This window comes from Dendrobates tinctorius, unplaced genomic scaffold, assembly GCF_039654945.1.
Source record: "Dendrobates tinctorius isolate UK_male_01 unplaced genomic scaffold, ASM3965494v1 ptg000086l, whole genome shotgun sequence".
Taxonomy (NCBI): Eukaryota; Metazoa; Chordata; class Amphibia; order Anura; family Dendrobatidae; genus Dendrobates; species Dendrobates tinctorius.
The window spans coordinates 12,820,163-12,843,877 of NW_027361754.1; the positions used below are offsets into that span (position 1 = coordinate 12,820,163).

General features: G+C 47.9%; 1 protein-coding gene across 7 annotated transcripts in view; it reads left to right on the forward strand.

Annotated features, from left to right (window-relative positions):
- The window catches only part of MTOR (mechanistic target of rapamycin kinase), a 158,656-nt gene extending 135,185 nt beyond the window's left edge, over positions 1 to 23,471 (forward strand). For 6 of the 7 annotated variants that reach the window (XM_073585057.1, XM_073585061.1, XM_073585059.1 and 3 more), the window contains 14 exons: positions 29 to 163; positions 246 to 420; positions 8,536 to 8,671; positions 8,767 to 8,914; positions 8,999 to 9,121; positions 9,403 to 9,485; positions 9,561 to 9,633; positions 10,558 to 10,632; positions 10,778 to 10,913; positions 14,564 to 14,629; positions 19,491 to 19,571; positions 19,870 to 19,950; positions 20,715 to 20,820; positions 21,483 to 23,471. In XM_073585057.1, coding sequence (XP_073441158.1) covers positions 29 to 163; positions 246 to 420; positions 8,536 to 8,671; positions 8,767 to 8,914; positions 8,999 to 9,121; positions 9,403 to 9,485; positions 9,561 to 9,633; positions 10,558 to 10,632; positions 10,778 to 10,913; positions 14,564 to 14,629; positions 19,491 to 19,571; positions 19,870 to 19,950; positions 20,715 to 20,820; positions 21,483 to 21,498 — 1,434 coding nt within the window. In that variant the 3' untranslated portion in view covers positions 21,499 to 23,471. The remainder of the gene's footprint in view (positions 1 to 28; positions 164 to 245; positions 421 to 8,535; positions 8,672 to 8,766; positions 8,915 to 8,998; positions 9,122 to 9,402; positions 9,486 to 9,560; positions 9,634 to 10,557; positions 10,633 to 10,777; positions 10,914 to 14,563; positions 14,630 to 19,490; positions 19,572 to 19,869; positions 19,951 to 20,714; positions 20,821 to 21,482) is intronic. The other variant, XM_073585060.1, reaches the window with a different exon arrangement.
- Positions 23,472 to 23,715: the final 244 nt, after the last annotated feature.

A 23,715-nucleotide genomic window follows, 5' to 3' on the forward strand; every position in this document is an offset into this window, starting at 1 on the left:
GCTGCCGCTTGTCGTCGTGGCCCTGCAGGCTTACGGCAGAGATCTGATGGAGGCCCAGGACTGGTGCCGGAAGTACATGAAGTCTGGAAATGTGAAGGATCTGACGCAGGCGTGGGACCTGTACTACCACGTTTTCAGACGCATCTCCAAGCAGCTGCCCCAGGTAGGTTTGCGCGCGTCGCCTGCTCCTGAGCTGTCGCTACCTATCCGTAGTGTTTGGGACTCTATCGTCTCCTGTGTTTCAGCTCACCTCCCTGGAGCTCCAGTACGTGTCTCCCAAACTGCTGATGTGCCGAGACCTGGAATTGGCGGTGCCAGGAACTTACGACCCCAACCAGCCGATAATACGCATCCAGTCGATCACGCCATCTCTTCAGGTCATCACCTCCAAGCAGAGGCCGCGGAAGCTCACACTGATGGGTGCGTCACCGTAACGGCTCACTGACTGCTCCGGTGATGCTCCACGCACACCCAGGGCTGCATTCACAATTCTGCTCACTACTAGTTTAGGCCTGTTTCACACATCCGTTTGTGTCCATCAGTCAAAATCCGCTGTTTTGCAAAAAAAACGGATCCGCCATTTTTCTTTGCGGATCCCTTTTTTTTTGCCATTGAGTTGCATTACCGGCGGATGTTGACGGATGGCCATCCGTTGGATCCGTTTTTTGCGGATCCGCCAAAATTTTGACGTCCGCCGACATGCCTGAACGGACTATGCAACGTTTTTTCGGCCGGCAGGATCTGCACTTCTCACTGCGCATGTCCGAAAGACTTGACTCAGCCGGAAATGTAACTCTAAACTCTGTTCTGACGGCTGAAAAATTCTCTTTCTCTCTCTCTCTTACTCTTTCTTTCTCTCTTACTGTTTCTCTCTCTGTTTCTCTCTCTGTTTCTCTCTCTGTTTCTCTCTCTGTTTCTCTCTCTGTTTCTCTCTCTGTTTCTCTCTCGCTTTCTCGCTCGCTTTCTCGCTCGCTTTCTCGCTCGCTTTCTCGCTCTCTTGCTCTCTTTCTCGCTCTTTCTCGCTCTCGCTCTTTCTCGCTCTCTTTCTCGCTCTCTTTCTCTCGCTCTCGCTTTCTCGCTCGCTTTCTCTAGCTCTCGCTTTCTCTCGCTCTCTCTCTTTCTCTCGCTCTCTCTTTCTCTCGCTCGCTCTTTCTCTCGCTCGCTCTTTCTCTCGCTCGCTCTTTCTCTCGCTCGCTCTTTCTCTCGCTCGCTCTTTCTCTCGCTCGCTCTTTCTCTCGCTCGCTCTTTCTCTCGCTCGCTCTTTCTCTCGCTCGCTCTTTCTCTCGCTCGCTCTTTCTCTCGCTCGCTCTTTCTCTCGCTCGCTCTTTCTCTCGCTCGCTCTTTCTCTCTCTCACTCCTCCCCCAGGCAGCGGTTCTGTGAAACAAGCCTTAAGGAGTCACCTCGCCTGTTGTTGATTTTTGTCCGGTGTTGAAGGGCAACATTATTATAGAGAGCTTGGCTAAAGGCCCCATCACACACAGCGATCTCGCTAGCGAGATCGCTGCTGACTCGCAAGTTTTGTGACACAACAGCGATCTCACCAGCGAGATCGCTGTGTGTGACAGCGATCAGCGACCGACCCACCTGCCGGTATCGCTGATCGCTCTGGGAAACCTCTGGACTTTTCTTTGGTCGCTGGTCTCCCGCTGGCCAGCACGCATCGCTGCGTGTGACAGGCGGGAGACCAGCGATCTGCTGGTAACTAACGTACACATCGGGTATCCAAAGGACGGGCGTCCCTTAGATACCCGATGTGTACGTTAGTTACCAGCTCCCTGCATCAGCGCACTGGTAACTATCGAACACAGCGATGCCGCGCGCTCGGCGTCGCTGTGCTGATCACTGGTGAAGCTGTCTGTTTGACAGCTCACCAGCGATCCTGACACATTGATATCGTTGTCGGGATTGCTGGTGAGTCGCTATGTGTGATGGGGCCCTAGGTTGCAATACTCCTTACAACTTGTAGACAGGTTTCTGTCAGAAAATAAGCTTTTATAATCAGGTGAACAGATCTGGGGTCCTGACATGCAGCTTTTATCGGGGGCTGTCAGACAACTTAGCATCTACTTATCTCCTGATTTAAGCGACTTGAGGCGGCTGCACAATGGAGAACAATTATTCAGATGACACCTGTACTCTCCGGCCCATCTGAACACATGCACGCTGGGCTTGGCTAAGCATCCATGTGTCCTCAGTGGGGGTGAGCCGCTGCCACATATCTCTGGTGTCGACTTGTTTCAATGGGGTAATGAATGTTCGGCCATGTTAAAGGATATTGACATTTCTGGGGTATTTTTTTCCTAAATGCATGTACAGTGCCTTGCGAAAGTATTTGGCTCCCTGGAACTTTTCAGCCTTTTCTCACATATCATGCTTCAAACATAAAGATACCAAATGTAAATTATTGGTGGTGAATCAACAAGTGGGACACAATTGTGAAGTTGAAAGAAATTTATTGGTTATTTTAAATGTTTGTGGAAATTCAAAAACTGAAAAGTGGGGCGTGCAATATTATTCAGCCCCTTTACTTTCAGTGCAGCAAACTCACTCCAGAAGTTCATTGTGGATCTCTGAATGATCCAATGTTGTCCTAAATGACTAATGATGATAAATATAATCCACCTGTGTGTAATCAAGTCTCCGTATACAGTGGGGCAAAAAAGTATTTAGTCAGTCAGCAATAGTGCAAGTTCCACCACTTAAAAAGATGAGAGGCGTCTGTAATTTACATCATAGGTAGACCTCAACTATGGGAGACAAACTGAGAAAAAAAAATCCAGAAAATCACATTGTCTGTTTTTTTTTTCATTTTATTTGCATATTATGGTGGAAAATAAGTATTTGGTCAGAAACAAGCAATCAAGATTTCTGGCTCTCACAGACCTGTAACTTCTTCTTTAAGAGTCTCCTCTTTCCTCCACTCATTACCTGTAGTAATGGCACCTGTTTAAACTTGTTATCAGTATAAAAAGACACCTGTGCACACCCTCAAACAGTCTGACTCCAAACTCCACTATGGTGAAGACCAAAGAGCTGTCAAAGGACACCAGAAACAAAATTGTAGCCCTGCACCAGGCTGGGAAGACTGAATCTGCAATAGCCAACCAGCTTGGAGTGAAGAAATCAACTGTGGGAGCAATAATTAGAAAATGGAAGACATACAAGACCACTGATAATCTCCCTCGATCTGGTGCTCCACGCAAAATCCCACCCCGTGGGGTCAGAATGATCACAAGAACGGTGAGCAAAAATCCCAGAACCACGCTGGGGGACCTAGTGAATGAACTGCAGAGAGCTGGGACCAATGTAACAAGGCCTACCATAAGTAACACACTACGCCACCATGGACTCAGATCCTGCAGTGCCAGACGTGTCCCACTGCTTAAGCCTGTACATGTCCGGGCCCGTCTGAAGTTTGCTAGAGAGCATTTGGATGATCCAGAGGAGTTTTGGGAGAATGTCCTATGGTCTGATGAAACCAAACTGGAACTGTTTGGTAGAAACACAACTTGTCGTGTTTGGAGGAAAAAGAATACTGAGTTGCATCCATCAAACACCATACCTACTGTAAAGCATGGTGGTGGAAACATCATGCTTTGGGGCTGTTTCTCTGCAAAGGGGCCAGGACGACTGATCCGTGTACATGAAAGAATGAATGGGGCCATGTATCGGGAGATTTTGAGTGCAAACCTCCTTCCATCAGCAAGGGCATTGAAGATGAAACGTGGCTGGGTCTTTCAACATGACAATGATCCAAAGCACACCGCCAGGGCAACGAAGGAGTGGCTTCGTAAGAAGCATTTCAAGGTCCTGGAGTGGCCTAGCCAGTCTCCAGATCTCAACCCTATAGAAAACCTTTGGAGGGAGTTGAAAGTCCGTGTTGCCAAGCGAAAAGCCAAAAACATCACTGCTCTAGAGGAGATCTGCATGGAGGAATGGGCCAACATACCAACAACAGTGTGTGGCAACCTTGTGAAGACTTACAGAAAACGTTTGACCTCTGTCATTGCCAACAAAGGATATATCACAAAGTATTGAGATGAAATTTTGTTTCTGACCAAATACTTATTTTCCACCATAATATGCAAATAAAATGAAAAAAAAACAGACAATGTGATTTTCTGGATTTTTTTTTCTCAGTTTGTCTCCCATAGTTGAGGTCTACCTATGATGTAAATTACAGACGCCTCTCATCTTTTTAAGTGGTGGAACTTGCACTATTGCTGACTGACTAAATACTTTTTTGCCCCACTGTAAATGCACCTGCTCTTTGATAGTCTCAGGGTTCTGTTTGAAGTGCAGAGAGCATCATGAAGACCAAGGAACACAACAGGCAGGTCCGTGATACTGTTGTGGAGAAGTGTAAAGACGGATTTGGATACAAAATGATTTCCAAAACTTTAAACATCCCAAGGAGCACTGTGCAAGCGATCATATTGAAATGGAATGAGTATCATACCACTGCAAATCTACCTAGAGCCGGCCGTCCCTCTAAACTTTCATCTCAAATAAGGAGAAGACTGATCAGAGATGAAGCCAAGAGGCCCATGATCACTCTGGATGAACTGCAGAGATCTACAGCTGAGGTGGGACAGTCTGTCCATAGGACAACAATCAGTCGTACACTGCACAAATCTGGCCTTTATGGAAGAGTGGCAAAAAGAAAGCCATTTCTCAGAGATATCCATGAAAAGTGTTGTTTAAAGTTTGCAACAAGCCACCTGGGAGACACACCAAACATGTGGAAGAAGGTGCTATGGTCAGATGAAACCAAAATCGAACTTTTTGGCAACAATGCCAAACGATATGTTTGGCGTAAAGGCAACACAGCTCATCACCCTGAACACACCATCCCCACTGTCAAACATGGTGGTGGCAGCATCATGGTTTGGGCCTACTTTTCTTCAGCAGGGACAGGGAAGATGGTTACAATTGATGGGAAGATGGATGGAGCCAAATACAGGACCATTCTTGAAGGCAACCTGTTGGAGTCTGCAAAAGACCTGAGACTGGGATGGAGATTTGTCTTCCAACAAGACAATGATCCCAAACATAAAGCAAAATGTTCACAAATAAACGTATCCAGGTGTTAGGATGGACAAGTCAAAGTCCAGACCTGAATCCAATCTAGAATCTGTGGAAAGAGCTGAAAACTGCTGTTCACAAACTATCTCCATCAAACCTCACTGAGTTCGAGTGTTTTCCAAGGAAAAATGGGCAAGAATTTCAGGCTCTCGATGTACAAAACTGATAGACATACCCCAAGCGACTTGCAGCTGTAATTGCAGCAAAAGGTGGCGCAACAAAGTATTAGGTTAAAGGGGCCGAATAATATTGTACGCCCCACTTTTCAGCTTTTGAATTTCCACAAAAATTTAAAATAACCAATAAATTTCGTTCAACTTCACAAGTGTTCCACTTGTTGATTCTTCACCAAAAATTTACATTTGGTATCTTTATGTTTGAAGCATGATATGTGGGAAAAGGTTGAAAAGTTCCAGGGGGCCGAATACTTTCGCAAGGCACTGTATTTTGGGCAAAAAAAAAAAAAAGTTTACAACATTTTGCACTGTTTGCCTTCCGTAGCCTCAGGGCTGCAGAATAGACAAACTAAGAATCCGTCAGCGAGCTCGTTCAGGCGGGGAGTGTTTGTCACTTTAACCTGTCTGTTCCTCTGCTGAATTACTATAATATGAATGTGCAGGTCAACTTTGGTGTGGTCTTCTCTATCGCAAAGTGTTCACTGATGGAGTCTTAGTTAAACGGGTTTTCCACTACTAGGACATCCCCCTTCACAATCTGAATGTTTGCCAGCGTGAAAATAAAAACGCTTCCGATGCCTCCACGGTTCCAGCAGTGTCGGCACTTGCTCTCCCAGGGCTCACATGAGGTTCTTGGGTCACATGATTCTTGCGCCCAATCGGCATCGGCTTCACTGTCCCTCCCCCACCTGCGGATGAATCAAACATCAACAGGAAGTCTGGGCCGCGGTCGCTCTGACTTCCTCTTGATGTTTGACTTTGCAAAGATCAGTGAAGCTGGTGCTGATTGGGCACCGTGCTTGTATGACCCAGCCACCTCATGTGAGACCCGGGAGAGCGAGTGCCGACACAGCTGGAATGGAGCAATAACTGGAGGTAAGTGAAGCGGTTGTCCTAGTAGTGGACCATACCTTTAATCTAGTGCAGCTGGAAACGTGCAGGGAAAATAAAAGCCTCAAAAACCAAACAAAATTTTTTTTTTTTTTTAGTGAATCCCAATTGCAAAAATTTTTTTTAACCCAAAATGCATCAGTTTAAAAAAAGTCATCACTGTCATCTGCCTGGAGAGGATCTGTCAACACAGAGAGCACCTGTCCACATCCAGTGCAGCCCGCAGGACTCCTCCTCTCCCTGCTGCCCCCTCCGCAGGACTCCTCCTCTCCCTGCTGCCTCCTCCGCAGGACAACTCCTCTCCCTGCTGCCCCCTCCGCAGGACAACTCCTCCTCTCCCCGCTGCCCCCTCCGCAGGACGACGACTCCTCTCCCCGCTGCCCCCTCCGCAGGACGACGACGCCTCTCCCCGCTGCCCCCTCCGCAGGACGACGACTCCTCTCCCCGCTGCCCCCTCCGCAGGACGACGACTCCTCTCCCCGCTGCCCCCTCCGCAGGACGACGACTCCTCTCCCCGCTGCCCCCTCCGCAGGACGACGACTCCTCTCCCCGCTGCCCCCTCCGCAGGACGACGACTCCTCTCCCCGCTGCCCCCTCCGCAGGACGACGACTCCTCTCCCCGCTGCCCCCTCCGCAGGACGACGACTCCTCTCCCCGCTGCCCCCTCCGCAGGACGACGACTCCTCTCCCCGCTGCCCCCTCCGCAGGACGACGACTCCTCTCCCCGCTGCCCCCTCCGCAGGACGACGACTCCTCTCCCCGCTGCCCCCTCCGCAGGACGACGACTCCTCTCCCCGCTGCCCCCTCCGCAGGACGACGACTCCTCTCCCCGCTGCCCCCTCCGCAGGACGACGACTCCTCTCCCCGCTGCCCCCTCCGCAGGACGACGACTCCTCTCCCCGCTGCCCCCTCCGCAGGACGACGACTCCTCTCCCCGCTGCCCCCTCCGCAGGACGATGACTCCTCTCCCCGCTGCCCCCTCCGCAGGACGACGACTCCTCTTCTCCCCGCTGCCCCCTCCGCAGGACGACGACTCCTCTTCTCCCCGCTGCCCCCTCCGCAGGACGACGACTCCTCTTCTCCCCGCTGCCCCCTCCGCAGGACGACGACTCCTCTTCTCCCCGCTGCCCCCTCCGCAGGACGACGACTCTTCTTCTCCCCGCTGCCCCCTCCGCAGGACGACGACTCCTCTTCTCCCCGCTGCCCCCTCCGCAGGATTCTTCCTCTCCCCGCTTGCCCCCTCCGCAGGATTCTTCCTCTCCCCGCTTGCCCCCTCCGCAGGATTCTTCCTCTCCCCGCAGGATTCTTCCTCTCCCCGCTTGCCCCCTCCGCAGGATTCTTCCTCTCCCCGCTGCCCCCTCCGCAGGATTCTTCCTCTCCCCGCTGCCCCCTCCGCAGGATTCTTCCTCTCCCCGCTGCCCCCTCCGCAGGACGACTCCTCTCCCCGCTGCCCCCTCCGCAGGATTCTTCCTCTCACCGCTGCCCCCTCCGCAGGACGACTCCTCTCCCCGCTGCCCCCTCCGCAGGACGACTCCTCTCCCCGCTGCCCCCTCCGCAGGACGACTCCTCTCCCCGCTGCCCCCTCCGCAGGACGACTCCTCTCCCCGCTGCCCCCTCCGCAGGACGACTCCTCTCCCCGCTGCCCCCTCCGCAGGAGGACTACTCTCTTCTGACCCCACCCCCCACTCTACCCGTAGGACTCCTCCTCTCCTTTCTGCCCCCTGCTGGTTCACACTCTCCTGCAGAGGATTTCTGAACACTTTGCTTATTGGGCTGGGAGAAGACTGTGACTTTTGTAGCACGACGCCAAGATGACTGGCAGTGCAGCCTCGGTGTCACACAAGTGCTGCAAGTCTTCCATCACAGGAGCCGTGCTCACATGGCCGGGTGGGTCTGATAAGACCACTGGTACTCTGTATCAGGAAGCACTAAGATGGACATAGACCTTACCTGATTTCAGCGGGACTCCGCCCGACCATCTGTGTGTATGGGGGCCACAGATCTTTCCCCAGCACAGCAGATGATGTCAGGGGAGAGAAGAATTGGGCAGGTGGAATTTCATCTGCCAATTTTTTTTTTATTTTTTTTTTGTTATAGAGCCCCCGGCAGACACTTTTACTCATAAACTCTAGACATAAGAGCCCATGTGAATGGGGGCGTGCAGTTTGCAGAACAAACATTTTGATGACCGCCATCTCGTGTATGGCAGCTGCTGTGATGGACTGTAACCTGCAGAATTCTGAATGGAATTGAGAATAAGACTTTTATTATTACGAAGTTTATGTATATTTTAAAGGGGTGTTCACATACTTGTCAAAATGAAAACAAGATGGGGGTTCCTGTCTTTGGTGATCTTGAGAAAATATTTGATCTCCCTCCCAGGGAGCAATGGGCACGAGTTCATGTTTCTGCTGAAAGGACACGAGGATCTGCGGCAGGACGAGCGGGTGATGCAGCTCTTCGGGCTGGTCAACACACTTCTTGCCAACGACCCAGCATCTCTGCGCAAAAACCTGAGGTATGGCCACGATGTCCTCCCGCAATGTCCTCCCGCACCAAGCGCTGTACAGGGAGGAAATGGGAATCAGACTTTTCTTCCTCTGTTCTCGGCAGTATTCAGAGATACGCAGTCATCCCTCTGTCCACCAACTCCGGGCTTATCGGATGGGTGCCTCACTGCGACACACTGCACGCTCTAATACGAGACTACCGCGAGAAGAAGAAGATCCTCTTGAACATCGAGCATCGCATTATGCTGCGGGTAAGTGGCAGCTAAGGATCTTGCTTAAGGACCCCAAAACTTGTGCGAGAATGGCAGAGCTTTAACCCCTTTCTTGGTTTGTAGATGGCTCCGGATTACGACCACCTCACCCTCATGCAGAAGGTGGAGGTATTCGAGCACGCTGTGAATAACACTGCCGGGGACGACCTGGCCAGGCTGCTGTGGCTGAAGAGTCCGAGTTCAGAGGTAGGATACCCTCTGTTACCTTTATATCCCCCCGTAAGAGGACGGGTGATGGCTCTGATCTCTGGGGTCCGAGCTCTGCAGTGGAGTTCCCGCACGCACACTGCCCTGCTGAAGTTAGATATGTACCCTGTGACCAGAGCAATGGTGGGCATGCTTGACCTTCATCCATCTTTGCAGATTCCCCAATGATCATAACGATATCCCAGCCACCATATTTGCTGCCATCATCAGACGGTTTCTGTAGGCAGCGCCATGTAAGTGCTGCTGTGACTTTATTCCAGGTCTGGTTTGACAGAAGAACGAATTACACTCGGTCTCTGGCAGTGATGTCCATGGTCGGGTACATCCTAGGTCTGGGTGACAGGTACGTGGTGTATATATAGTGTTTGGGATAGCGAAGGGGGGGGGAACGTTCCTGATTCCTGTCATTTCCACGCAGACATCCCTCTAACTTAATGCTGGATCGACTCAGTGGGAAAATCCTTCACATAGACTTTGGAGACTGCTTTGAGGTAATACCTGTACTATTATCCTTATGTTATAGTGGCCCCTTCTGGGCTTTCCGCAACTGCCAAACGCATCCTGACTCGCCCAATGCACATGAGTGCTCAATCCGGCAAAACATTTGCGATTCTCTATGGGGACAGCAGAGTACGCCGGTGACTGACACCTCTGGCAACTCCAGAGAGAACAAAAGGATTGAACGTGACCCCCTCTGTAAGGAGAGAGTGGGAGGCTCCTGTACACACTGTCTCTAATGTGGGTAGGTCTGGTGTTTCAGCTCCGTGAAAGTGAAAGGCGCAGAGCTGCAATACCGCACTCCACTTTTAGTCAGGAGTGGTGCTGTTTCCTACTGTTGAATATTGGATAGTCAAGTTTAAGCTTCCATTCATCGTCAATGTAGGAAAAATGAAGTCACCGCCTCCTGGTTATGATAGATGATCATTGGGGGTCCCAGCAGAAGGACCACCATTTAGGTTATCACCAGTCCGGGTGCATGTAGTGTATGGCTATCTCCCTTCATTGCACATTGGGGGTTGTAGTTCTTTTACTGGATGATGACTGCACACACACATCTACGGTGGTGACGTCGTTTCCTGACACTTTTCGGACGTCAGCTATGAGCATTATTGGAGGCCAGGCACCAGAAGCGCGGACCCCTGATTGCGTGTCTCGGCCTTAAATCGGATTAGTACGTTAAATGGCTGATAATATCACACAGACGAACCGGGGAGCGGGACGCCTAACAGGGAACAGACGGCGGATAAACATCACATCGCAGAGGGTCAGTCAGCCATAACGCCAGCTGCAAATGCCAGGAGCTCTACATCCTGCAAGGATGCAGCGGCGGCTCTACTACATCACTCGTCCCTCCACAGATGGGAAAAGGAAGAAGGATTTACTCATATATAGTCTTTTTATTTAATTTTTTTTAGGTGGCCATGACCCGGGAGAAGTTTCCAGAGAAGATCCCATTCAGGTTAACAAGAATGCTGACCAACGCTATGGAGGCGAGTACAGAGGACACTGAGAATCCGCAGATCTATCTATCCTCATATCTATATTATCTATCTACCTATTTATCTATTATTTATTATCTATCACATATCTTTCCTTGTATCGCTCAGCATTTTTTTCCCCGCTTTCTGTCCACAGGTCACCGGCCTTGATGGTAATTACCGTATTACCTGCCACACAGTCATGGAAGTGTTACGTGAGCACAAGGACAGCGTCATGGCCGTGCTGGAGGCTTTTGTATATGATCCACTTCTCAATTGGAGACTTATGGACAGTAAGTAGCAGCCAAGTCACCAGATGCCGCTCCTCACCTTCATACACATCCCGCTGTCGTCTTATATCCAGGACTTCCAGTCTGTACGGTCACTTACTCCTAGTTGTGCAGCCGGGATATTTAGTGATAGCTGTATAATAAGAGCATCACGGCTCTGGTTATTGCATGTACGACCTGAAGTGTCCACGTAGTAGACATTGCTGGTTCAGTCTCCTGGGCCTCCCTATACAGTACAGGCTACTCATAGAGGTATACAGGAGAAGCCCACACCCCTGCAGTTCGCCTCTCCTGACATGTCGATCCTATTAAATTCTGTAAAATACTGATTCTGGGGTATTCCTGTGTTACACTGTTCTCTGTTACGCCTCCTGGAATTTTATGGATAGTTTGATAATTGGGTGTTATACCAGTGTGCAAACCGTCCCTGCGATGTGTGACGCTGTCTGATCACCGCTGCCAGCGTCGGGCTGTAACCGGGACGGGCAGTCAGTTTATTCATACATTTTCAGGAGGAATGGCACAATGCAGAGGGGTTATTTGCTTTTGCTTGGTCAGACAGGTCAGGAGTGATGATGTATACTGCTTTCAGCAAATATTCTAGACGTTACACTGCAGTCACAGAATGCAAAATCGCAGGAAAACCAACACTTACTCTTCCACTGCAGAGAAAATAATAAAGAATTGTTGCAATTTTCCTGTGATTTTTCTGCCTGGTGTGAACACTGCCTTAGACGGTTTTCCACTTATGTTCTCGAACGATTCCTCATTGTTTACAGGAACCTTTATTGTTTCCTTCCAGTGAATAACATCTGTCCTGTCATTTGGATGTGTTAATTTGGCTATCTATTATCATCTATCTATTATCTATCTTTCTATCTACAGTTGTGCTCAAAAGTTTACATACCCTGGCAGAATTTTTGCTTTCTTGGCCTCTTTTCAGAGAATATGAATGATAACACCAAACCTTTTTATCCACTCATGGTTAGTGGTTGGGTGAAGCCATTTATTGTCAAACTCCTGTGTTTTCTCTTTTTAAATCATATTGACAACCCAAAACATCCAAATGACCCTGATCAAAAGTTTACATACCCTGGTGATTTTGGCCTGATAACATGCACAGAAGTTGACACAAATGGGTTTGAATGGCTACTAAAGGTAACATGTGTGTTTGTGTATAAAAGCTGAGTGCGTTTCTGGGATCCATACAGACTGTTGCATCTTTCATTCAGCCACTGACGTTTCTGGATTGAGAGTCATGGGGAAAGCAAAAGAATTGTCAACGGATCTACGGGAAAAGGTAGTTGAACTGTATAAAATAGGAAAGGGATACAAAAAGATATCCAAGGAATTGATAATGCCAGTAAGCAGTGTTCAAACTGTGTTTAACAAATGGAAAATCAGGGTCTCTGTAAAAACCAAACCATGGTCAGGTAGACCCACAAAAATTTCATCCACAACTGCCAGGAAAATTACTCGGTTTTCAAAGAAAAATTCACAAATAACATCAGCTGAAATACTGGACTCTCTGAAAACTAGTGGTGTGGCTGTTTCAAGATGCACAATAAGGAGGCACTTGAAGGAAAATGGGCTGCATGGTCGAGTCCCTAGAAGAAAGCAATTACTGCACAAATGCCGCAAAGTATCTCGCCTACAATACGCAAAACAGCACAGAGACAAGCCTCAAAACTTCTGGAACAAGGTAATATGGAGTGATGAGACCAAAATTGAACTTTTTGGCCACAACCATAAACATTACATTTGGAGAGAGGTCAACAAGGCATATGAGGAAAGGAACACCATTCCTACAGTAAAGCAAGGAGGTGGATTGCTGATGTTTTTGGGATGTGTGAGCTACAAAGGCACAGGAAACTTGGTCAAAGTTGAAGGAAAGGTGAATGCAGCACGTTATCGGCAAATATTGGAGGCAAATTTGCAATCATCAGCCCGGATGCTGCGCATAGGGCGCACTTTGACGTTCCAATATGACAACGATCCAAAACATAAGGCCAATTAAACTGTCATTGGCTACAGCAGAACAAAGTGAAGGTTCTGGAATGGCCATCTCAGTCTCCTGACCTCAATATCATTGAGCCACTCTGAGATATGTAATCTCTTGATCAGGGTCATTTGGATGTTTTGGGTTGTCATTATGATATAAAAAGAGAAAACACAGTAGTTTGACAAAAAATGGCTTCACCCAACCACTAACCATAGGTGGAGAAAAAGTTTTGGTGTTCTCATTCATATTCTCTGGAAAAAGACCAAGAAAGCAAAAATTCTGCTGGGGTATGTAAACTTTTTAGCATAACTGTATCTAGCTATCTGTGTGTGTCTATATATATATATATATATATATATATATATATATATATATATATATATATATGTGTATGTGTATGTATATATATATATATATATATGTGTGTATATATGTTTGTATGTATATATAATAGTGTGTATATCTATTATTTATCTTTCTATTATCTATCCTTCTATCTGTAAGTCTTTGGGTATGTGCACACGTTGCAGATTAGGCTGCAGATTTTGCTAAATCCGCAGGCAAAATGACCTGCTTTTTACCTGCGGATTTAGTGCAGATTTACTGTGGATTTTCTGCAGCTTTTGCCTGCGTTTTTACACCTGCGGATTTCTATAATGAGTGGGTTTAAAAACGATACGGATTCCGCACAAAGAATTGACATGCTGCAGAAAATGAACCGCAGCAAATCTGCATGGAATTTCCCTCAGCATGTGCAGTGCACAGCGTTTTTTTATGTTCCATTAGTTAAAATGGTGCTGTACACCGCACCAGAATCCGCAACGTGTGCACACACCCTTTCTGTCTCATTTCCATGTATCGCTCTATCCCGTCTGTACCATACAGAGACGCCGGACCTTGGTGGGATCTTCACTCGTCCCCCCCCGGGTACATATATTCCACCATCTGACGCTGCTTTCGGACGCAGTCTTGCAGACGACTTCTCCTTTGTGGCCCCACCACCACCAGAATCTGCTTTGGATCATCCCATGTGTCCCCTGTGACCACAAATGAGAAGATTGGCTTATTGTTACCTATTGTTACAAGCGCCATCTGCAGGACCCCAGTCCTGTGCACCCCCAGATAAACTGTGCAAGAAAAGTCTTTTACTGGTAAATAACAAAAAGCCAATGAAGCATCTATTGCTCCGTCCATCAGCCCTCGCTGTGCTCCCATCAGGGGTCATCACAATTGTAAGGGGGCCATTGTGACCGTCATTGGGGGGACGGCGCGTTGGCCGTCACGTGGGGTGAACCATTGCCCGCTCATATTTCTGTCACATCTCTGTACGTCTCCTACCTACCTGTCTATAAATAACAATATATAAAACAATGAAGGTTCCTACTTGAATGACAGCAAGCAGAGATCTTGGAAACCGTAATTAGTGGATACAGAAGCATGAGTCTTTCTTTTTTCCCCTCTAATTGGGGGACGCAACCTTGCACCTTTTGCGTTTCACCTCGGCCTCCTTCCCATTGATCACTGCTGATCGTCCCGGTCCCTAAATAATTGCTCTTCTCGATGATTTCTTTAGATGTATCCATGCTGCATGATATCAGGCTCCGCTGCTCTCCCAGCCTCTCATCATTTCTATATAATAATCTTTTCACAGCCAATATAAAAGGCACCAAACGCTCTCGTACACGGACAGACTCGTACTCGGCCGGACAGTCTGTGGGTGAGTGTGACAAGACTAACAATTAAGGCAGAGCCGAGCTCTTCGTAATTCAGTAACATGTGTGAAAGCAGGAAACCTTAGGATATATGGTCAGGGGTAAGTGGAAAGTGAGGGGGAGATGCAGCTGCAGCTTTCCTCTGTGTGTCTGTGAGACTGCATGCTGCGATAGGGGAGAAGGAGCAGCGGAGCTCGGAGCCGGCAGCAGAGCGGAGCTCAGCGTTCACATTCCATCATAAACTGCCAGAGAAGGGGAAACACGATTGGAGGTGACCGGTGCTTTGCCGGAGACCGGAGGAAATTGCGTAAAATCCAAATGTCAGACAGAACTAGAAAGATCCAACGTGTCAGAAAAGCCCCTTTTTTAATAAGATCACAGAGTGTCTCCCTGCTGGATCAGCCGTGGGAAAGTGATTTCCCTACAGTGTGCCCCCACAGGAAAGATGAAGTATTGCACTGCATCCATTTCAGTGGGTTTCCTGTGTAACACAGGAGGGGTCCTCCGAGAGGGAGAGACGCTCTGTATTTGAATGATGAAGAGTGAATATATGAACCATCTCATGTGATGGGATTAGGAGGTCCTGGTTAACCCTTTCAAGCCTGAAATCTGAGCGCTTCATCCTATGGGTTTGGGTTTTTTTTTCTTTTCCCCCTCTCGCCCCCAGCCTTATAGGTATAGATGTAAAATAGTCCCGGACGCTGCATGATATTAAGAGTTTTGGTAATGTAAAAAATCCCTCTAAATGGAGCCCATCGGGAAGGTCGACTTTACTTCTGAAACTACTGGCTGTACAGGTCATAGCAGTGCACTCTGGGCGTGTCAATGCCCTAAGTGTAGAAACACGCCCCTAACACACTTCCAGTGTAATTTTTTTTTTTTTTAAATTCGTTTATTAAACTTCGAAACAAGAAAAGGATGTAATGTACAACATACATATTTGCTTGTGGTTATGAACATTGTACAGAGCATACACATTACCGTCTTTTTGTTAAATACTAAACAAAAATTGAACACTCGTATTAATATACGGGTAATATATGCATAATCCCCCAAGCATATACACGTCCAGTGTAATTTGCATGTGACTAGAACTCTTTATTTCCTGGAGCGGACACATCAGATTACTACATGACAGGTCACATTCTCATTGTTGTAGTACGACCTATACAGCGTTGAGTAATAAAATCCTCATGACTGGCTTCCTTATAATGCATTCACGTCCAGTAGCGGATGACGGGGTTGTACGTGGTGATAATTTCACCTCACCGGTTAGTGTCAGACTCTGCCTTCTCCATGTATAGCTATGGCACGTAGCCTGATTAATGCGGTGTCCTCACGTCCCAGGTTCCTGCTGATGACGGCCTCAGGGCAATGGTGTTTGACAGCTGCATTACGGGCCCCAGCACAGTGTGCGCTCGCCAGACGTAGCCGTCAGCAATCAGGGAAACAAAAACAGCAGCAAATGTACCGTGATGTGTAAATCATGCCGATCCCTGTAACATGATAACCGCCATGCCATGCTAATGCTTCATAATGCACAAAACGGGGTGCGGTGGCAATCCAGCAGCGAAAAACAAGGATCGCGTTTCCATGCTGAGGAGCCCCAGAAGTGTCACCCATGTCTGATTACAGTTCTCTAGATGAGATGCAGAGCTCTTAGTGTCCGTCCTTCGCAGCATTGCAGCAAATGGTTTTACCATTTTCATGGTGACGCAGGAGTTCGCACAGGAGCTAAAGACCTAAAAACGGGATTTTTAATTTTCCAACTATTAGCATAGCTTTGTTCCTTTTCACCCTGTAGATGCTTTGGCTGCATTGGTGGATTTGTTTGGCAGAAGGAAGGGCCGAGGACTTGGTTACATTCTGCAGGACGACATGTGGTTCATTCATTTTACCATATAATGTCCTGAATATGGGGAAAAACCCAGGTGTGGTAAAAATGAAAAAACAAAAACATTGCATCCAGCGGCACCAAACATCTCCAGTTTTGTGTTATTTTTATACTGTGGCAAAAATTAAATTTTGTAAAATACATTTTGTTATGTTGCTGAACCTTGTTTTTCGTGCGCAGAGAATATTGTGGGGGGGGGGTACAGCCATCGAAAAATGTTTAATTCTGGCATTGCGTTTTTTTTAGTGTTTAAATAGTTTTATATTTTGATAGCTCAGATTTTTTTTTTTTTATATGAAGACAAATGTTTTACATTTTTTTTTACATTTCTTTACACTTTTTTTTAACACATATATACTGCTCAAAAAATAAAGGGAACACTTAAACAACAGAATATAACTCCAAGTAAATCAAACTTCTGTGAAATCAAACTGTCCACTTAGGACAATCAATTTCACATGCTGTTGTGCAAATGGAATAGACAACAGATGGAAATTATTGGTACTTATCAAGACACCCTCAATAAAGGAGTGGTTCTGCAGGCGGGGACCACAGACCACATCTCAGTACCAATGCTTTCTGGCTGATGTTTTGGTCACATTTGAATGTTGGTTGTGCTTTCACACTCGTGGTAGCATGAGACGGACTCTACAACCCATACAAGTGGCTCAGGTAGTGCAGCTCATCCAGGATGGCACATCAGTGCGAGCTGTGGCAAGAAGGTTTGCTGTGTCTGTCAGCGTAGTGTCCAGAGGCTGGAGGCGCTACCAGGAGACAGGCCAGTACACCAGGAGATGTGGAGGGGGCCATAGGAGGGCAACGACCCAGCAGCAGGACCGCTACCTCAGCCTTTGTGGAAGGAGGAACAGGAGGAGTACTGCCAGAGCCCTGCAAAATGACATCCAGCAGGCCACAAATGTGCATGTGTCTCTACAAACGGTTGGGAACAGACTCAATGAGGATGGTCCAAATGCCTGACGTCCACAGATGGGGGTTGTGCTCACAGCCCAACACCGTGCAGGATGCTTGGCATTTGCCACAGAACACCAGGATTGGCAAATTCGCCACTGGCGCCCTGTGCTCTTCACAGATGAAAGCAGGTTTACACTGAGCACATGTGACAGAGTCTGGAGACGCTGTGGAGAGCAATCTGCTGCCTGCAACATCCTTCAGCATTACCAGTTTGGCAGTGGGTCAGTAGTGGTGTGGGGTGGCATTTCCTTGAAGGTCCACACAGCCCTCCATGTGCCAAAGGGAGCCTGACTGCCATTAGGTACCGAGATGAGATCGTCAGACCCCTTGTGAGACCATATGCTGGTGCGGTTGGCCCTGGGTTCCGCCTAATGCAGAATAATGCCAGACCTCAGGTGGCTGGAGTGTCAGCAGTTCAATGCAAGATGAAGGCATTGAAGCTATGGACTGGCCCGCCTGTTCCCCAGACCTGAATCCGATTGAACACATCTGTTACATCATGTATCGCTCCATCCACCGTCACACATTGCACCACAGACTGTCCAGGCGTTGGCGGATGCTTTAGTCCAGGTCTGGGAGGAGATCCCTCATGACCACATCCGCTGACTCGTCAAGAGCATGCCCAGGTGTCGTAGGGAGTTCAAACACGCACGTGGAGGCCACACACACTACTGAGCATCATTTCCTTGTCTTGAGGCTTTTCCACTGAAGTTGGATCAGTCTGTAATTTGAATTTCCACTTTGATTTTAAATATCCTTCCAAATCCAGACCTCCATGGGATATTAATTTTGATTTACAATTGATCATTTTTGTTTTCTTGTTCTCAACGCATTCCACTATGTAATGAATAATGATTTGCAACTGCGATATTTCATTCAGTGATATCTACGATGTGGTATCTTAGCGTTCCCTTTATTTTTTTGAGCAGTGTATTTTTCACTCTTTTTTTTTTTTTTTTTCTTAAGCGATTTGCACTTTGTAGAGTATTGCAGGATATAATGAGATTAGGGTTCTCTCGGCCTCACAGGAGGACTAACGTGGCCGTCAGCCGCCCCCGACTGAAATAATGACCCAGTTGTCCCCCTTCCCCCCACATTTCTTCTTTCGCTCCGGCAATTACGCCATTTAAATGTGATCAGCGCTCCGGTTGCTGCAGTTACAGGCAGAAGTCGAGTATAACACCCCCATCGTCTGCCTGGTATGAAGCAGCCGCAGCTCTATGCTTTTCCTTTGCAACCTTTATAAAATGTACGTCGCACGTCGGTGAGTTGTGCGGGACAACAATATGGATGATCTGTCCTGCCCTCTGACATCCCGACACTGTTGCAGATCGGCGAGTCCTGTGGCCGCTGGTCTGCACGGAGCCACACTCCATCTAGTGGTCGTTTTCAGTACTGCAGCTCCTGTTGATGTGATTGCGATCTGAGATGCAGTACCGAGGGCGACCACTGCACAATGTTTTGTGGCCCTCTTTACTGTTTTGGCGGCCACCACGGGAGCTTATCGGTGGGGGGGGTTAAGGTTTTGAAGCCCATGATCTGATATCTTTGACCTATCCTACATGTCGAAAGTCATGTACAAACCGTTTATTGGCAATTTTACATATGAAACCCTTTATTGGCAATTTTACATATCTGCACGCTCACCTGTCCAACCCAAGATGGGACCCCTTTGTCTACTGGGTGCAACATTCGGGACTCCCCTCGGGTCGGAGACTTTTGACACAACCATGTACGACATCGGCGCGCCTGCTCCTTTCCATGGGCCGTGTGTAACACTGTGGCTCCCCCAGCAATGACTGCCGATCACAACTGCAGCCCCCTAAGCTGCCCAGTTGTCCAGCTCCCTCCATCTGTCTCGCTGGATACACTCTAATGACAAAATTGAGAAAGTGAATTATTTACCTTTTGTGTTCTGTTACATGTAGTAGCGCACAGTTAAGACACCTCAGCTCTGACAAGGCTTTTTCTTAATGCCACCATCTTTGTGTTTTCCTTAGAAATGCTGGAGACTGTGGATCTTGGGGAGACTGCTCATAAGAAGCCTGGAAGTACCGTGCCCGAGTCCATACACACATACAGTAAGTTCCGAAGCCTGCGCCGCGGGGCACGTCCGCAGCTGAAGCCTGGGCCGCGGGGCACACAGCCCCCGTTCACACATGCAGGATCCACAATGATGGTTTTCATACTCCCAAAAAAGGAGCAGAAGTACCCAGATAAGTCCTGTATACCCCCAAATAGTCATTAATGCAACTACAGTGAGTCACGCAGATTGGTCAGTGAGCGGATAAAGGAAACTGTTTTCTGCCTCACGATCTGCAGTTGCGAGGCATTCGATGGTTTGTGCTCCGCAGTAAACACATTCTCTTTCCCTTGCAGTTGGTGATGGCGTCGTGCAGCCTGAAGCCTTGAATAAGAAAGCCATCCAGATCATCAACAGGGTCCGAGACAAGCTGACAGGTAAACGCAAGGGGGATCCTACTGATATCACCTGCAGACAAGATGGCTGCCAGCATTCGGGTCCTACTGATGTCACCTGCACACGTGAAGGCTGCCAGCAGTCGGATCCTACTGATGTCACCTGCAGATGTGATGGCTGCTGTCACGAATTACCAGTGACGATATATTCGTATATCCCACCGCTACCACCAATTGTCACGTACCGCTTCTCAGCACGTGGTTTGCGTTTGCAAGGGTTAATCTATCGCTCACTCAGTCCAGTATTCAACCTCTGTTCTATGCTGCAGTGGGAGCATAAATCACACCCTGACCCCGCCAACGTTCTCTCACATTAGGCAGCTGTTTGGTGCCCTTACCTGTAACACACATGCATGCCCTGACCACCCGAGCGTGCTTGTTTTCTCAATGGGTAGACTCCTGTGTCCCCTCTGGATTCCTTCAGCTCGTTTCCACCTGATGTTACGTACGCTGAATGGTTTTGACAAAGTTGGACAGTTTGACCAACATTAAAGCATATGGGACACATTCGGGGAGGATTTCTTTATTTTTGGTTAAAAATAATATTTGCAATTTGATTTCATTGAAAAAATCTTGCAGCATTTGCCGTCTACAGCCTCTGCATTGCATTGTCTATCAGCGGCTGCAGAATGAGGTGGCTGAGAAACAGTCAGTGAGCTCCTCTCAGCTGATACATGTGCTATCCCCATAACAGACAAATGATTGCACGGATCGGGGTTTACTACTGACGCGTTTTCATTTCTCAGGACGAGACTTTTCCAACGCAGACACTCTGGACGTAAACACACAGGTCGAACTATTAATTAAGCAAGCCACATCCCACGAGAACCTCTGTCAGTGTTATATCGGATGGTAAGTCCCAAGGGACATTGTTTCCTTATTTTTCTTTATGCCCCAAATTGTGTTCTTATTCCCTATAGTTACCACTAGGGGGAGCTCACTGCAGTCAGTATGCGCTGCATGAATCCTTCTGTAACGAGGTCCCTCTAGTGGTGGATACAAGAAGCCAGGATTTTAGTATTGAGCTCTAGGACACCCTTTCCCGGTCTAAAAATCCCAAACGTAAGTAATATTTGAAGTGGGTATGGATTGTTTCCTTTTTTATGCCCCAAATTGTGACCAAATTGAGCCCTTTCGGTCACTGCTAGGGGGAGCTCACTGCATTTGTTGTGAGACAGCTCCCCCTAGTGGTGGATATAAGAAGCTAGGATTTTAGTATTGAGCTCTGAGGACAGTCCACTCTTTCCTGATTCTAAAAAATCCCAGAAACTAAAGAAAATTAGTAATATTTGCAGTGGGTGTCTATCGCTTTCTTTTTTTTCCCCCAGATTGAGTCCTTGCAGTCACCACTAGGGGGGGCTCACTGCTTTTGATGTAAGAGTGCTCTCCCTAGTGGTGGATACAAGAATCCAGGATTTTAACATTGAGCTCTGAGGATGTCCTGAAAACCCCAGAACCTTAGTAATATTGGATTTTGTTTTTTCCCTTTTTTTTTCTTTTTTTCCTCCTTCCAGGTGTCCCTTCTGGTAGCAGCTGTTTCCACATCTCTCTCCTAACCTTGGATCGGTGGTCCTGGCCGCACGACGGACCCCACCGATCACCAAGTGTATTTTACCTTCGCCCGGCAATGAACTATGGGCCCCCCGGATATAAAGCTCTTCCTTCCCAGCCCCAGGACGGATGGATTTATGTACTTAAAGGGATTGCACCAATCATGTTTAGCGCCCGTTAGCCGACCGGACGCAGGAACCGGTACCCAGCCCAAAATCAAGACCGCTCCGAGCAATTAATTCCAGACATGGGTAGCCGGACATTACCGACTGTGAAGAATTATGAAAAGATAAATGTAGATGTGACGCCAATCGCATCGGCCAGCGCCGCTCTGGTTATATATTATGTTGGAATTTTTTATATATTTTAATTTTGGGGCTTTTTTTTGTGAGTAATGCATGAGGATTTCCCAACGCAAAATAAGGAGGACATTGCATGGATTTACCCCTAAAATGTGGCGGACGTTCCAATTCACTGGCCCGACGTGTATGGGATCTCATCTGCTGCGTCTGCTCCTGCATAACGGGAATAGCCATGATAAAGGTTAAGGGAATGTCCTCGATTTAACACAATTTTTTTTTTTTTTTTATACCAATTCATTTTTTTTAATTTTTTTTATTTTGAAAAAAGGGTTGTTCAGGACGAAGATATCCTTAGGATATGTCTGGAAGTGAATGCAGTACCGAGATCAGCCACTACGCAGCGCACTCTGTATGTTTGGACACCACGGTTGCTGGCACAATTCTAATATTGACCAATCCTAAGGATGGGACATCTCCTTTAAATGATGCAATTCTGGCTCCTCGCACGGTCACTACAGTGATCTCGCTGCACATGTGTGAATCCGTGTGTCATGCATGTGATTTTCACGGATTTCACCCTGTTCCTTGCCAAAGGTGAAATTCACAGCGAACATTCAGCATCCCCTGCTGCTCGGAGCTCCCTCACTGCCTCTGTTGACACTCGGGATCTCAGATGGGATGAGAAAGGTGTTACTAGGAGTCCGGGGAGCCTACGATGACGTGTCACTGCTACCAGGGATCCAGGACGTCTAGTGACGGAGGGAGTGAGAAATATGTTTAAATGGATGGTCCCAAACTTAGGAAAGGTCATAAATCCTAGATCGGTAGCAGCTATACAGCTTGCACCCCCATCGATTTGCTGACCCACTAAATGGTGCACACTGCTTACAACAGCTGATTGGTGGAGGTGTCAAATGTCGGACTTCCCCAGCGATCTAATTCTGATCCAGTCCTCAGGATAGATCATCAATATCAAAGTCCGGGACATCCCCTTTAACAAAGAACATGCCCAAAAAATACCTTTTAAACGCACTGAGGTCGCCTGCCGTGTGGAGCGCCCCCTAGTGGTGGAGGCTGCAGGCATCTAGACTTGTCTCGTCTGATCACTAGAATGATGTGTTAGAGAAATCTGTTGTAGCCGCAATGATGAAAATCTGTGTAACTGTATCAATCATTCCCTTGTCCGCTGCCAAGTCTTGGCCTGTTCTGCTGCTGAGGCCCGGTCCCACTGAGGTCATGGAGGTTTCGCCATTATATTTCTCGTGGTCCCAGTCCTGGATCGGTGAGAGACTGTGCACACTACACTGCTTTCCCAACTGTTGTGTATCTACAAGTTTCAGCACGGCGTGATGGCTGTGGAATGCTGTGACTTGTAGTACAACTCTACCTGCACAGCGGTAATATATCTGCCACCGTTGCGTCCCTGCACAATCTCCAGCACTAGGAAAGCCGAGCGGTCGCCTTAGGACCCCTGAATACATAGACAGCGATTCCCCCGATTGATCCCGTGTCCTGACCTGCAGAGAATGAGATCGCAGTCTGAGGAGTTGCTACAGGAACAGTTGTCGGACCCGTGCGGCAGATCCCGGCATTACACTGGACTTTTTTTTTCTTTATCAATTAAACTTCTTAATAAATATTGATCAATTATTCCGTTCTGCCGATGTGGCCTTTTTACCGTCAGCAGGAGTACTCCCCCAGGTATGAAGGGGAGGTCTGGTCTCTATAGGTGGGGGTATAAAGCGGAGGTCTGGTCTGTATAGTGGGGGGTGGGGGTATAAAGGGGAGGTCTGGTCTGTATAGTGGGGGTATAAAGGGGAGGTCTGGTCTGTATAGTGGGGGGTGGGGGTATAAAGGGGAGGTCTGGGCTGTATAGGTGGCGGGGTATAAAGGG